The 15625-nt window shown below is 34.9% G+C and overlaps 1 protein-coding gene across 1 annotated transcript in view; it reads right to left on the reverse strand.

Annotated features, from left to right (window-relative positions):
* Positions 1–15625, reverse strand: part of LOC140505811 (sodium channel protein type 9 subunit alpha-like) — a 127640-nt gene that overhangs the window by 77975 nt on the left and 34040 nt on the right. The window contains 8 exon segments of the mRNA XM_072612197.1: positions 1903–2044; positions 2998–3064; positions 6949–7140; positions 8654–8745; positions 10406–10534; positions 11184–11273; positions 11677–11795; positions 14791–15053. Of these exon segments, the coding sequence (XP_072468298.1) occupies positions 1903–2044; positions 2998–3064; positions 6949–7140; positions 8654–8745; positions 10406–10534; positions 11184–11273; positions 11677–11795; positions 14791–15006 (1047 nt within the window). The 5' untranslated portion in view covers positions 15007–15053.

Here is a 15625-nt window from a genome sequence, read left to right on the forward strand (position 1 = left end):
AGAAAAAGGTGTATCCAGCTCCAACTTCAGGAAGCTAGACTTCATTTGTCAACCTTGTTTCACTCAGGGCTACAATTTGGGTGTAATACCTATTTAGTTCTCTTGCAACAAGAGCAGTTCTTCTTTCAGGTCTACTGTATTTTGTGTTGTCTCTTAGTGTGTGCACATTCCATGTGTCAATGGTGAGTGGAATCATCTTTGCAGATGTTTTCATACATTCTGTACATTTTTTTGTGTTTCCACTGCATAGTGGGATTCCCTGCCTGCCTCAGTAATCAGGCCAGCATTGGGTAAGCAGACAATGTTTGGAGCACCTTTTCTAGTCCCCTTCCTCACACCAGGAGGTGAGCAGTGCCATCCTTAAAAGACTGCTCAGACACCCAGGGGGCTATCCAGTCCCACTGCTGCTTCCAGTGAAAAATGACCCTATGACCTGGCCTGCCTGTGGGCAGGGTTGTGACTACAGCTCCCAATGTATCCTCACCAGTTGCTTCATCACTTGCCTGTCACCACAGGACTTTGAGGCATAATAGTGAAATGTTATGGGTGATGTCTTTTGATTTTTGAGTAAATTGTATTTAAGTGAGGCAGAGTTGCATGAAGTAGTCAGCCTCACTTTCTCCTCCAGAGTCATCATAGTCCAGCAACAGAACAGAGTCAAGATGGCTGGAGATGACTCAGGATGTAGTGGATGATATTGGCGTCATCAGTGTCTAACTAAGCTCTAAGTGTTCCACATTGCCTGCTTCTTCTTCTTTCATGGTCATTGGAACAAATTGTTCTCATCTGCCCGTTCCACCAGAGGAATTCTTCACATGCTTGGGGTAGACACTCCCCTAACTCACCAATGGGTTTAGGACCCCTTGGTTACCTTCAACCTGGTTTGGCCCATCTGATGAAATGGTTTACTGGAGTGCAGCCACCATGCATACTGCAGCTTCTTGGAGCCACAGGTGAGAGTTAGGTGGACACCAAAGGTGGAAAGATCTCCGAAAAGGGCTCGGCAGTCATCACACCAAAGGTATTAGTCCTCCCTGAATACATCCTACACCCCTTTTTTTTTCTGGGAAACCCTGGGGAAAACAACCCAAGTGGCAGAGCCAAGTTGACAACTATAAGCAAACTCTCACCCAGCCATCTCTCTCTAAGGCTTCATCCCTGTCTTAGACTAATAGAGTGTTGAAGCAATGAGATGAGATGGTGATGAAGATTACAAACCCTATTAAAGTACTAGAAAAATGGACCTTTTTAGCTTTATTTCCATCATATTGAAAATGTATATAACAATGTGGTAGGACCTAACTCATAGAGTTGTGAAGAAAATGCTTTGTAAGCGGTAAAATTCAAAATAAATGTGAATCACCATCATTTACTATAAAATAAATTATATTGTCAAAGTAAATTTAGAGATTACATTAGTTCTCTGGCTCTAATCCTGTCAGAGTCTTGGAAGCAGCAATCAATTTGTGCTTTGAAAGTTTGACCATATAAATTTACAATGACCATCTGAATGGAATTTGCTAAAATTCAATTATTCAAAATAACTACAATATGCTGCATTTAATAGCTTATTAGTGAAAGTCTTTTGCTTTTTCAATTACTCCACACTAACCTATTTTTAACCAACAAAATAATATTTTGTAAAGGGAAGTGACAGTGGAACTAATGATCAAGTAGACCTCCAGAAAAATATCAATAAAGCTTGTGATCCAATAATTAGTCCCTAAAAATTTATTTCATTGCTTCTGAAAATACAGTATAAATCCCATTTTAAGTGTTAACAAGTAGATTGGTTTTTAAAAATGAAAAGCTTTTAAAAAATCCTACATGATGATAAATTTGATGAAATTAGACAAGGTTTTATGTCATTAATAAAAATGCAGCACATGACTTGATTCTCACCTGTTGGTAAAGGCTTTCCCAAAAATCCAAGGTCATTAATCTGAATAGGGACAATAAAGCCCAACCAAAGTTATCAAAATTTGTGTAGCCATAATCAGGATTTCCACCAGTTTTCACACATAAATATCCTTCTGGACATCGACTACACATAAAAAGAGAAAGAATTAATTTACTTTAGTTTATTTTTGATCTGTTCAAGAGACAAATAATCGATCCTATGTTCTAAACCAGCTTTCCCTCCCCTAAATGTGGGACAGAATGCCAGGTGTTCCACTTTCAGTTACATAGGGAGTCAGAATCAACCTGCATCTTTTATGAGAGCCATATCACTTTTTTTCAAACGTGTTTGGCTAATGAGATTGTGCTACACTTTTTAGTATTGGATAAGCTCCTTGTCTGCAGAGAAAATATCCTAATCATCTTTCTATCCCCTATAGAACTTGGGGCACAGTATGTGGCACATGGTAGACCCTTGCTGAATTGAATACTTTCAACTAAAATGGCACAGGGAAAACAAGCAGGCTAGTTTATATCATATTTTAAGTAATTTCTGCAAAAAAATTTTTTCCCCAGAATATCTTTTAATTAAGATGCCTTTTATTATCTTTATTCACAGGGACAATGACAATCAGCTATCTGAAAGGTGACTCAGCTGCTCCAGGATGTAACAGCCTCCCCTTCACTAGAGGCTTCAAGTAGAGGCTAGACCACTTGGCAGGTTGTAGACACAGTAGATTCTTGTTTGGGTACAGAACGGACCTAATGGACTCTGAGGTCCCTTCCTACTCTGAGATTTTTGCTACTACCTGTTAAGAGGGACTTCCCCTTTAAGTCTCAGGTTCTTTATCTATAACGTGGGAATGAGAACATTTGAACTACCTGAACTTCAACATTCATTTTTGAGGACAGAGCTTTACGAACTATGAAGGATTATATAAACTTGAGTCATGGTGATATTATCTTAAATCTCTTTGTATCTCTCAATGCTTTGCATATAACAGATTCTCAGGGAATATTTGTCAGCAGATTGATATCCTATCATCTGATGAAGTCTGTGAAGGAAAACACAACCCAAAACAGCACAATACTACTTACCCAGCAAATGTACTGTTGCCACAAAGGAAAGGATTAATTTCTCCTACTGAACAAAAAGCGTCATATCCTGAAAATGTGAATGAGAAAATACATTAAACTTGCACCACTACTCAGAATCTTAGATTCCTGTTATATCTGTATCATGTATTCAGGGTCATCTCTAAGCCAAATTGTGCAGTGGGTGACATTTGCCCTGGTTGCATTTCATAAAAATAGAGATTCAGGGGTAGAAGAAACATGAGAAATCATCTAATTCAATCCTCACATTTTACAGATGAAAAAAATATAAGACCTAGGGAGTTTATGGGACTGGTTCGATGTCACAAAGATAGTATCATCTTAGGCAATTGAACCTCAAGGATCAAAATCCAGTGCTCTTTCCACTATTTCATAATGACTGCTTCAGAATCCTTTATGTCCTTCAGTCAATAAACATATATTAAGTACCTACTATGTGCCAGGCACTGTGCTAAGTGCTGGAGATACAAAAAGGACCAAAGGTCATCCCTGCTCTTAAGGAGTTTACAATCTAATGGGCGAGACAACTTGTAAAGGATGTGTAAATAATCATATTTACATATATGATATTTAAAACAATTATGTGCAAATAAGCTATATATGAGATAAACTGGAGATAATCAACAGAAGGCCAACACTGAAACTTAAAGAAGTTGAGAGGCAGAGATAAGAAGGAAAAGCAATCTATGCATGGAGGCCAGACAGTGGAAATGTTCAGAGCCAGGAGATGGAGTGTTGAGTTTTAGAAACAGCAAAGAGGCCAGTGTGATGGAGTGCATGGTGGGGATGGAAGGAAGAAGAAGACTAACATGGTGGGGAGGCAAGTGATGTCAAGGGCTTTGAATTCTAAACAGAGGATTTTCTATTTCATCCTGGAGGTGACTGGGAGCCACTGGAGTTTACTGAGCAGGGATGGTGATATGGTCAGACTGCAACTTGTCACCCACTTTCAGATATATTCACCCTGATATAGAAATAACTGATAACTTTAATGAGTTTCCTTAATGAGGAAAACTTTTCTGATTAAATGAAAGAGAGATTATTCTTCACTGTATTGGTTCAAGTGTATAGGGCAAGAACCAATGTGACAAACTACTCATAAACGAAATTTTGTTTAATATAACAATGAAGCCAGGTGGAGGAGGCAACACAAGGAGGCAGAAAGCTTTCCTTCTTCGTTCACCAACAATTCTGATGAAGTTGTAGATGAACTAGGAGAGGTCATCAAAGATGACATCCGGCAACCCCTCACTACTTGGTCTCATACTCAATATGACTTGGTTTTTCATATGGGAGATAAAGAGGAGATGATGATGATGATGATGATGATGATGATGTTGATGATGATGATGATGATGATGACCATGATAATAATGACCATGATAAGGAGAAGGAGGAAGGAATGGAGGACATCAGTGAAGAAGGTAATGAAAATGAAGAGAAAAGAGAGGAAGATGAAGAAAAAAGATGGCTAACAACACTGGTGGGTTGCAAATTTCCTCTTACCTTTTTAAAAATTTTATCCAGTCCCTGGAAGAAAATTAAATCTTTTTACTTTAAAATTTTCTCTTGTGCTCAGGTGCCCTCAATTCTGGTATTCTCTCTTTGCCTCTGCCTTTCTTTATGTTTTTTTGTGTGTATATCTCTGTTTCTGTCTCTGTTCATTCTCCTTTTCCCTGCTTTTGCCTTTTTCCCCCCTTTACATTATGATTTGCAACTGGAAGGCGGGAGTGAGAAGAAAAAAGTAGGAAAAGAATCTACCAAATAATTCTTTTCCCAGTTCATTTTATCCCTTCTTGATAAAAATGTTTATAGGATCAATTAACAGCATTCTGTGTAAAAATAATGAAGTTTTCTTTACATTGCTAGAACCAAAAGGAATGAGACCTTTGTGTAGGAGTGCTTAGATTTCAATCATTTTTTCCTTTTCTCTCTATACACTGGATTCAGAGATAGGAATATGTCTCTGTATATATAGATAGCTCAACACAAATCTGTCTGTTTTCTCTGTCTCTGTCTCTTTCTCTCTCTGTCTTTCTGTCTCTCTGTTGCTCTCTCTCTTTCTTTTTTCTCACTCTCTTTTTGATAACTTATAAGACATATGTTATAGCCAGTTAGTTGAGTGGATTAAACAGATATTTTAATATCCTAGTTTCTACCTTTTTACATGTTTAATTGTGAACTTATCAGATAACTTTGCAGATTAAGATGACAGTCTTAAAAATCCTCCCCTAATGATGTCTTTAGTTTTTCCAGTCAATGGAAGATAGAAAATAAAAGTTTTAGTTTAGAATTGTTGTTCCCTAGTGTAATTTTGGTCTTTTATTGTCAAATTTTCCTTTTCATTCACTTGAAATAATTATGTTCAGTTTTAATGTGAAATTGTACAAATTGATCTGTTACAATAAAACTAAATGCACAGTGAGAGAGGAGAGACCAGAGAAGTGTAGGGAGAAAGAAATAAAGAATCCAGTGATCAATAGTGGGATGTTGAAAAATGCCAAGAAAATAAGACAAACACCTGAATCATGAGAGTTCTGAAATGGAGAAAAATGCCATAAAGATTGATATATATGTATGCACATATATACACACACATACATACACAATACATATAATATATATGTGCATATACATATTATATGTGAAAAATATTTGCCTATGATTTTAAAATTATTCTTCATTTGATGCATATAAGGCTATCATTTCAATAAGTCAATAAATCATTTGAAAGCAAGAGATTCTCGAAGCAGCACTTGACAATCAAGAACAAACTATGTCAACATTTATTTTTAACTGGTCAAAAGATATGTTGAAATTTGATTGGTTGATAATTTGAATATGGAAAAAGGCTGATTATGCTTCTGACAGACTAGAATAAAGCACAATTCACAGGATTTTCAATAAGCAGTAAAGATCTGAATTCTTATAAAGGAATAAGAATTGAAATTGCATTAATGTATTTAGTTTGTTGGTTTGTATAATACTGAGGTGAAAATGTAAACAACTCATATTTCTTTAATCCTTAAAGATTTACAAACTACTTTCTTTAAAAAAAGGCTGTGAGGTAGATAATACAGTTACCATTTCCATTTTGCAGACTGCAAAGCCAAGGATCAAGGATATTAAGTGATATAAACATACTACTAAAAAAAACTGAACTCAGGTCTTGACTTCAAGTCTAAAGATCCTTCTTCCATGTCATATTGCCTCAACAGTTTTTCTTTGTTTGCATCTGTGATGCTTTTTAGAAATCATTACAAATTGTTTGTATTCCTTTGACAAAAGGTCCTCTGAGGATCCTATTTCAGCTTCTCCCTAGTGATGCTATAAAGAAAGGGAATTGGATCAGATAACCTCTCACATCCATTCTAGCTCTCCATCTATGATCCCCCATTAGAAAGCAAGCTCCCTGAAGGCAGGGATTCTATTTCTGCTTGTATTTAGTGATATCTATCCATTTATATACATATACATATCTACACACAGATACCTATTTATACCCACACGTACGAGCATATGTATATACATATATACATGTACACATATACATATTGTATATGTATGTATGCATATAATTTATATAGTTAGTACTCTCATAGCTTAGTACACTGCCTGTTGCAGAGTAAGTACTTAATAAGTGCTAGTTGACTGACTGCTAATCATGGCCTTATGATCCCATAGATAATTTTTTTAAGCACAAATTTCACAAGTAAGAGCTTCCATTCTTAGTTATCCTTGATTGGAATACCTGGAGACATAAATGAGATCTTTGCAACTGAAGCTGACAAAAGAAAGATATAGAAAAAATCCATAAAACTCTAGATTCATGCCCAAATCAACTAAATGCCTGTGAGGCATTGTGACTTCACTGAAGTTCAGCATCAATACATTTGCTGGAACACTGCACACTTTTGGAGTTCTGGGGCTTACTTTCATCGTCCAACAGAATATCAGTCATATTTCTCTCTTCCTGAGGCCATGGTAAACATTTATGCCTTAGGCTGCCCATGAATAGCTGCATCCCCATGACAGCAAAGACACTCAAACAAAACAGAATTAGGATCATTGCATGACAAAACATCTTTGCTGATCGAGTCAGGGTTCCAATGATAATCCTTGTACCTAAAAAGAGGAAGGGGAAAATGAAATTAAGTATCTAACTGAATACATTACTATTCTTTTTTTGCTGCAAAACATATGTAATGCTTCAAATAAATGACTGTATCCCCAAGTGACCTTGTTCTTCTTCTTGTTCAGTTGTGTCCAGCTCTTTGTGACAATATTTGAGGTTTTCTTGGCAAAGGTACTAGATTGGTTTGTCATTTCCTTCTCCAGATCATTTTACAGATGAGGAAACTGAGGCAAACAGGGTTCAGTGACTTGCCAAAATCTCAAAGCTAGTAAGCGTCTGAGCCCAGATATGAACTAAGGAAAATTAGTCTTGTGTTCAGACCTGGTGCTTTATCCATTGTACCACCTAGATACCCATAATGCCCTAGTTTTCACAAAAAGGCTAAGGTAGGTGAGAACATTGACCAGGAGACCTATAATTTTGAATTAAAACTCTTAAATCTGATTTTGAATAGTGGCATTATTTAAAAGAGATTATTATTTGTTTTTTGATAGCATTATAATCACACAACAAGATTTACGATGAAAATAATTTCATCCCTTCCTATTCTTCTAGCCACTCCTAAAATAAAAATTAGCAAGTAACTACCAAAGGCTTCATAGTTTCAGAGTGGTAAACGACTTTCGAGGTTCTTTAGCAGATTCTCCTCCATTTATTAGTGGGGGAAACTAAGGCCTATAGAGGTTAAGAGACTCACTTAGGATCAGATAAATGAGCCAAGGACCACTGATTTCAAATCCATTTCTTTGGTATACTTTCCTATACCAAACATGCTTACATAGCTTTCATAGACCAAAGAAATATTATCATTTAATGAGACTCTAAGACTGAAATGGTTTTCTAAGTGTGATACTGAAGAAAGAGCCCTGGATTTAGAGTCAGGGGTCCAGGGTTTGAATTCTATTTCTGCTATTTAATACCTATGTTGTTGTTGTTTAGTCACTCAGTCATGTCTGGCTCTTCATGACCCCATTTAGGGTTTTCTTGGCAGAGATACTGGAGCAATTTGCCATTTCCTTCTTCAGCTCATTTTACAGATGAGGAAACTGAGGCAAACAGGGTTTAGTGACTTGCCCAGAGTCACACAGCTAAAGGGTCTAAGGCTGGATTTGAACTCAGGAGGATATTTTCCTGACTTCAGGCCCAGTACTCTATCCACTACAGTACCTACGTGCCCATAACCTTGACCAAATCACTTCACTTTTCTGGGATTCTGGTTCCTTACAGTTCAGACAAGGGAAGTTATATTATAGCCAGCTCAGTTTTCTCACAGCTCTAAATCTGTGATTCTAGGAGCTAAACAATTCTAAAATTTCTCAATTTCGGAATGTCGTCATATTGTCCCTGCATATATAGATATAGATATAGATAAAAAATTATTATTATTAGATAACTGTAATCAGGAAGTTCACATACAATTATACCAAGCTCCTTCTACCCCACAAAAATATTCATAGGGGTGGAAAGGCAATGATCCTAAAGACTATGAAAATCATATCTTACCTGTGGTTAGAGAAATAGCTTTCAAAACTCTCAAAAATGAGAAAATTCCAAGAGCTGAAACACTGCCTAGGTTTACAAATATGCTCAGATACCTGTAGAGTTAAATTAGAATTATTAAAAATTTAGATAGATTTTAAAGGAAACTAATGATAATATTAATCAATTTTAATGCTTTTTTGACTTAATAGGAAAAATTATAATCAAGTATTATGTTCTACACATAGTAGAAATCTATTATCAACAAGAAAATGATTTTACTATAAAGAAATCAAAGAATATGAGAACTAGAAGGGATTTTAGAGAACAACTTGTACGATGAAATGAGAATCCCTGGTGTCATCTCTGATTAATAGTGATATAGCCCTTGGGGGGAGGCCACCAGAAAGGTGTTATCCATTGCGACTGTTACTGCCAACCAGCACTCCTTATTCTTCTTGCTAGCATGAATGAAATTTACAATAAAATATTCAAATTTAATCAGTGTAATTCTTCTTTTCCATGAGAACCCATCTAACACTTGAGAACAAACATCACGTTTCTCCGATTCTCTCAAATCTCCCAGATGTCTTCTTCTCTCTCTCCCCTGCAAAAGTCATCTTTGCTTTTCTCTAAGTACAATTTAGAAGTTTAGTAGTTAAACCATACGGTACACAAGTAAGATTCTTTTGGTATTTTCAAATGATCATGTGGCATAGTACACAAAACCTGGGTTTCTAATTATACAATAGGCTCAAATTCTGGTTCTGCATTTATTATGTGTGTGACTCTGGACAAGTAATCATCTCTCTGAAATTCTCATCTATGTAATAAGAGTGGTGGACCTCATGATCTTACATCTATAAATTCTACAAGTTAATAAAATTAATTGAGATGCTAAAATAGGGAGGCAACATAGATATTTCAAATTTCCCATACAAATATGTTGTCTCTGAAAATATACTCAGAACTAGGAGAGTCTATATTTCCTACTATAACTTGGATGTAAATATATTACATTTAGAAAAAATGACCACCATCCTTGAATTTTTAGTGTATCAGATAGAAACACTAAGATATTTTGTCAAAAGTAAATATTTTGAAAAGAAAGCCTAGAAACATGTCTCCACTAAAAACACTGTTAAGAAACATTTCATTTAGAAAAATAAAAGGAAGAGATTGCTAAATATCCCTGATTAGAATGTAAGCTCCTTCAGGACAGGTATTGTTTTATTTTTGTCTTTTGGCCTTAGTGTTTATAATGCCTGGAACATAGTAGCCATATTAATATATTTGTTGATAGAGTGATTTAAAATCTACCTAATGCATAGTTAAAAGATTTAGGGTAGTAATCTAAAGATTGTTTTTCATAGATGATTTAATTCTTTTTAAGACATTTGTAGGTAGTGAAGTAACAAGCTAGCAAAAGGAACATTTGTCTAAGAATCAAAGTCTCTGAGAATCAAGGGTTGTTCTAGTTCTTAAATTAATTTCTATCCATTTTCTTGGATCAGTTTGAACATTACACAAAGTCATTTTACATCAATTCCCCTAGCTTGAAAATGGAAATAAAATCAGGTACCTTTTATAGCTAAATTTTGAGGATGGAAAGATATAGCACTTAGGGTTCATTAAGAGAAATCTACAACATGTAAAATATCAAATATGAATGAATATGATTCACGGATATCTTTAGGTTTAAATTTTTCTTCAAACATTTGTTTGTAAAAATATCACTGGTTTTCAATTTTAAGAAAAATATATGAAAATACTTACGCATAGGCAAGAATATGGACATCAAACCAGTTCCAGGGATCACGGAGGAATGTGAATGGTCCTATACAGAAGCCTCTTGCAAGGATTTTTATAAGGATTTCAAAAGTATATAGTCCAATGAAAAAGAACCTGAAGACAAGTATCCACAGGTACATTAGATAGAAGAGTGATACACCAATAGTCACAAAAGAAATCTTTGAAATTTGGGTGAATCTGTGTACCAGATATAGCTCTTAGAAAGATCAAAGGCAGAATTTTTAAGTGGCTACACTTGGAACTAGCTATCTTCTTGCTCCAAAGCAAGGGTTAGAATAAATCCATCTTGCAACCCAAGGAAATGCTTATGGAGCTCTAGAGTCAGGGATTCTAGAGAGAGAAAAACTTTGGATGCTATTATTAGGGTTTCTAAAATTATGACTTGAAAAAATACTGACAAAATGCATAACATCATTAATACCAAACCAGTTTCTAAGATGAAACACCTGCTGAGCTAGTCAAATATTGGTTAGCTTGAGAACAAGGGGCAAAGAGGAGCTTCTGAGGAATTCCCTTTCCCAAAAAGCTGTGAGAGAGTCAAATGCTTCCCTGATAGGTGACTAGTACTTTTCTTCTAATTGTCCTAATGTTAGAATTGTTCAGGAGAGGATGTGAATAGCTATCTTCCTGAGGGAAAGAAAACTACACAAAACAGATACAGGAAGAAATGATGTCTTTGATGCAATATGGAAAAATGCACATTTTAATTAAAATCTACTGTAAAGGTATTTTGTTAACTTACTCAAAATAATTTTTCCAGTCTGGAGGTTTAAGGTTTGTCAGAAATACACAGTTGAACAGGAAAGTGCCCATGAGGATCAAGTTGAATAAGGTAGGTAAGAGTCAAGGAATGTATGATAAATCATGTTACAGATTTCCTATATATGAGATGAGGATAGTTATCTAAATGTTGATAACATAAAGCATCTTCCTATAAAATAACTGTCAAATTACTTTCAAAAAGCCATTTCTCCCTCTACTTTGCAGCGTTTTGCAAAGTGAAACAAATATTTGAAATGTCATCTTCAAATGAGGATAACTAGCATGATTATTCTCCAGATAAGTACATTTCTTTCTCCACTTAATTAAAAGGAAATTAATGGACTAATATCAGAGATTCTTTCAAAGTGCAGAAAGGAATAAAAGGCAGATATGAATGCTGAAATAATTGTAGCCCCTTAACTTTATTTTGCTTTTAAGAAAACAACTGCTGATGAGTCACTAGTAAAGGATATCAATTTACCAGAATCTTAATGGATAATCTTCTAATAATATGGAAAGGAGTTAAAATGTACAATGCAGGGGAGGCATTGAATCGGAAAATGGTTTTTCTTTTATTCAACACTATGAAAGCCTATAGGAAGAAATAAGAATACAGTGAGAAAATAGCATTCCTGTTTTACAGATACTTAATTGCTATTGATATACATTATTCCTTAGTCAGGATAAATAATACTATATAGATTACATATATAAATATTATATTACCTACATATGACACATATTATAACATAATATATACATATATTACAATATATCTGTACGTTATACAATTATGTTATATACATGTTGCACATATGTGCATATACGCATAGTGTATGGTATGTAGTATATGTCTCCTAGTTATATATGTGTATCTTGTAATTTTATGACACTGTGCAAATATAGATTCCATAAGGTTAGAGGTTATAAAAGGTTAGATTACAGAAGGTTAGTAGAGAACATCTAATCATCTCACTTAACAGATGAAGAAAGTTAGACTGAGAGGTAAAAATAACTTCTGGTGCCACATAGCTAATAGTGGCAGAGCCCAGAAGAGAGCTCTGATCTAAACATTGGACCTACATGTGGCCAGATTTAAATTCTAGAAGTGAATGGTCTGTGTAGGAACTTCTCCACTGACACAGAGGTCAACCACTGTTTCCATCGGTAGGCTATCTTCATGAACTGCTATGGCCAAAATAGTCAGTATCCTGCTGGAAACCTGGTAGAGACCTTCTTTGAATTTAGCTAGGTTAGGCCTTGGATTCTAAATGTGTTATTGCCCAGTGAGTTAACAGCATGTTTCCCAAGAAACGTAAAGAGACCTAATGGAAGACCTCCATTGCACTGACTTGATCATTATTGGAGGTTTTATGAAGAACATGGGAAAAGTATTGCATAGGATGAGGAGGGCAGATAGATTACAGTTTGTACCAGTGATGGTAATATCTACTATCCCGTGCCTGGAATGGAACTCCAGTCTTTCATTATCAAAATCTCTTCCTTTTTCAAGAACTGATTCAAGTGCCATTTATTCCAAAAAGTCATCTCAGATTTCCCCAAATTGAAAGTACTATCCTTCCTCAAACTTTTCATGACAATTTATGTGTCTTTACTTTTCTCTATTCATATTCTACTTTTTATCATTTATGTGTTTGCATACCATATATTTTCTATTAAGTTGTAAGCTTTTTGAGATCTAGGATCTATGTCTCATATTGTCTTTGCATCATTGTATGCCTACTACAGTGTGTTTCACATAAAGATAGGGACAGTTGGCAAACTGTGTCCCATTGATATAGGAAACTCCCTTCTAAAAAGGAAATACTTTCTATATATTCAGGTTGAATTTTTTCCTGACACTTATAGTCTTAAGGAGTTGTCTAGACTAGAAACTGAGGGGTTAAGTGATTTGTCAAGATTGACATAGCAGTAAGTATCAGAAGGAGGTCTTGAACCCAGGTTTTTTTGGATTTGAATTGCATTCTATTAACTGTACCATTCAGAAATCATGTAGAATATAAAGAAATGTGTAGACCAAAGGAAAAAAAAAGATCACAAATATTATACTAATTTGCAAACAGGTGACTCTGGAAGACCTGAATTCAAATTTTGTCTCTAACACTTACTAACTCTATGACCTGAGGCGAGTCAGTTAATCTCTCTCAGTCTCAGTTTTCTCATTTGTAAAATGAGTTGTTGTGATGATCAAATGAGATAATGTGTAAATCACTTTGCAAACTTTTAAGTACTGTATAAATGCTAGTGAAGATGAGCATGAAGATGAATTTTATTTTGATGAGTGCCTTTGATGCTAGGCAAAATCTGGAATGAATTCTTATGAATATTTTGTTCTACAATGGAATATAATCATTTGAAGAAACACAATAATCACATTTTTCTCTTTTGATGTAGTTAAATTATTAGGTTTGGATGATGTTGTATATATATATTCAAAAAAAATCTATGTTGATCAGTGTACTTGACCTTGTCTTTGAAGAAGAGATAAATACACGAAGTGGAAAATGGCTAAAGGAATGTCACACTGTAGGAAAGTCTCTAGTGGGATGTCTTAAGTCTTTGTACTTGCTCATATCTTTTTAAAAAATTTAACAATGAGTTGGATGAAGACAGAGGACATTTATAAAGTTAGCAGATGATACAAAACTGGCAGAGTTAATTTATCAAATGATAATACCATGACCCAAGAAATATCTCAACAACATTAAACAGTGAGTGACAAATCCAATAGGGATAAATTTATGTTTTACATTTAGGTTGAAAAAGTTTTTAAAGCTCAAATACTAAATGAAGATGAGTCTTTTTTCACACAAGTCTCTTACATACAAGGTTTGTTTTTATTGAAATATCAGTGACACAATAGTTTAATGCGACCAATATCAGTCAAAATAGTGTACCTACCTCAGAGGTTATTCATAATTTCAGTGCACATAAATTATGTAAAATTTCCCCAAAATTTAAAAAAAACTATATAAATATCAAATCTTCATATTGCACATAGTGGAATAGTGATTTGTGTTCTAATCTTCCCTCTTAGTTCACTTGTAAGTTATTCACTTGTTTCCTTGTTGGCGGAAGTTATGTCTACTTGTTTTTCCTAGAATATTTAGCACATTGTTTATCACTGAGTAGACATGCACTAGATACATGTTGATTGGCTGCTTGCTGAATGATCAGTCATTGGTGTTGGATTAGCATATCAGATATTTACTATTATCACCAAGACTAATTCAATATGATAAACATCCATTAAGCACATGGTATGTGCCAAGCACTGTGTTAAGATTAGTTACAAAAAGGCAAAAATTAAACAGTCCCAGGCCCCAGAAATTTGCATTGTATTGATTACCACATCATATTTATTTATCACCTAAAAAGTAAAGGAATCAAGATGTCAGTGACAGAATGAACTTGGATTAAACCTAAGAAGACAACTTTGAGAGTTCAATATTTAAAATTTTACTCAGTCTACTTATTCATCAAGCCTTTGTATATCCCAATTCAAGTCTTTCATTCATGGAGGGCAAAATAGAAACATTTTCCCTGGTCCCATAGGAAATGCTTACATTTTTTTCCAAGTAGTACGGATCCAGGTCTTCCAAGGGTTCTGACACCATGCCTGGAAGAACATTGCCATAAAAAAATGGTACTTGTTTACCAGCCTCCAAGTCAATATTTGGCTCTATTCCTTCTTCCTCCTCACTTTTCCTGGTATCAGTGCATTCTTCAGCAAGAACAAGAGATTTTTTGGTGAAGTAGTTGAAATTGCTGGGTCTTGCCATCTTTTTGTCTGGTTAGCCTTAAATCTGTTTTGGGTCCTTAAAGAGCCCTGAATAAAAAGCAAGAAAAACAGTAAGGAGAAAAACATACATGAGGGGAAGGGAATATAAGAAGAAGTTGATATGTTTTCAGTTGTGACCACAAAATGCAAAGTATCAGAATCCAATTTTTAATCAGGTTTTGTATTTAATACCTATTCAAAACTCCTTAAAACAAACAATGTTAATCAGTGTGCCAAGCATTCCAGGAGCTTATCATTTACCACTTCCCAGGATTCTCACATCAATCTTATCATTACATCTTTTTAGATGTACAGGAATATATGCATTGTTCTCATTTTTCCTTTCATTTACATATTGCTACATTATTGCTTATTGCCATTTAAACTTCTCAAATTGTCTTATCTATTCAATTAGATCAAAAGTTTGCCAGAGTCAGTGATCATCAGTGACCATCCTATGCCCTTTAGAGGCTTTAGATAAAGCTTTAGAGCTTTGATAAAGGAATATCTATCTATCTATCTACCTATCTATCTATCTATCTATCTATCTATCTGTCTGTCTGTCTGTCTGTTTGTCTATATATCTATTTATCTATCTATCTATTCATTTACCTATCCAT

Source organism: Notamacropus eugenii, chromosome 5, assembly GCF_028372415.1.
Source record: "Notamacropus eugenii isolate mMacEug1 chromosome 5, mMacEug1.pri_v2, whole genome shotgun sequence".
In the NCBI taxonomy this organism is placed as follows: Eukaryota; Metazoa; Chordata; class Mammalia; order Diprotodontia; family Macropodidae; genus Notamacropus; species Notamacropus eugenii.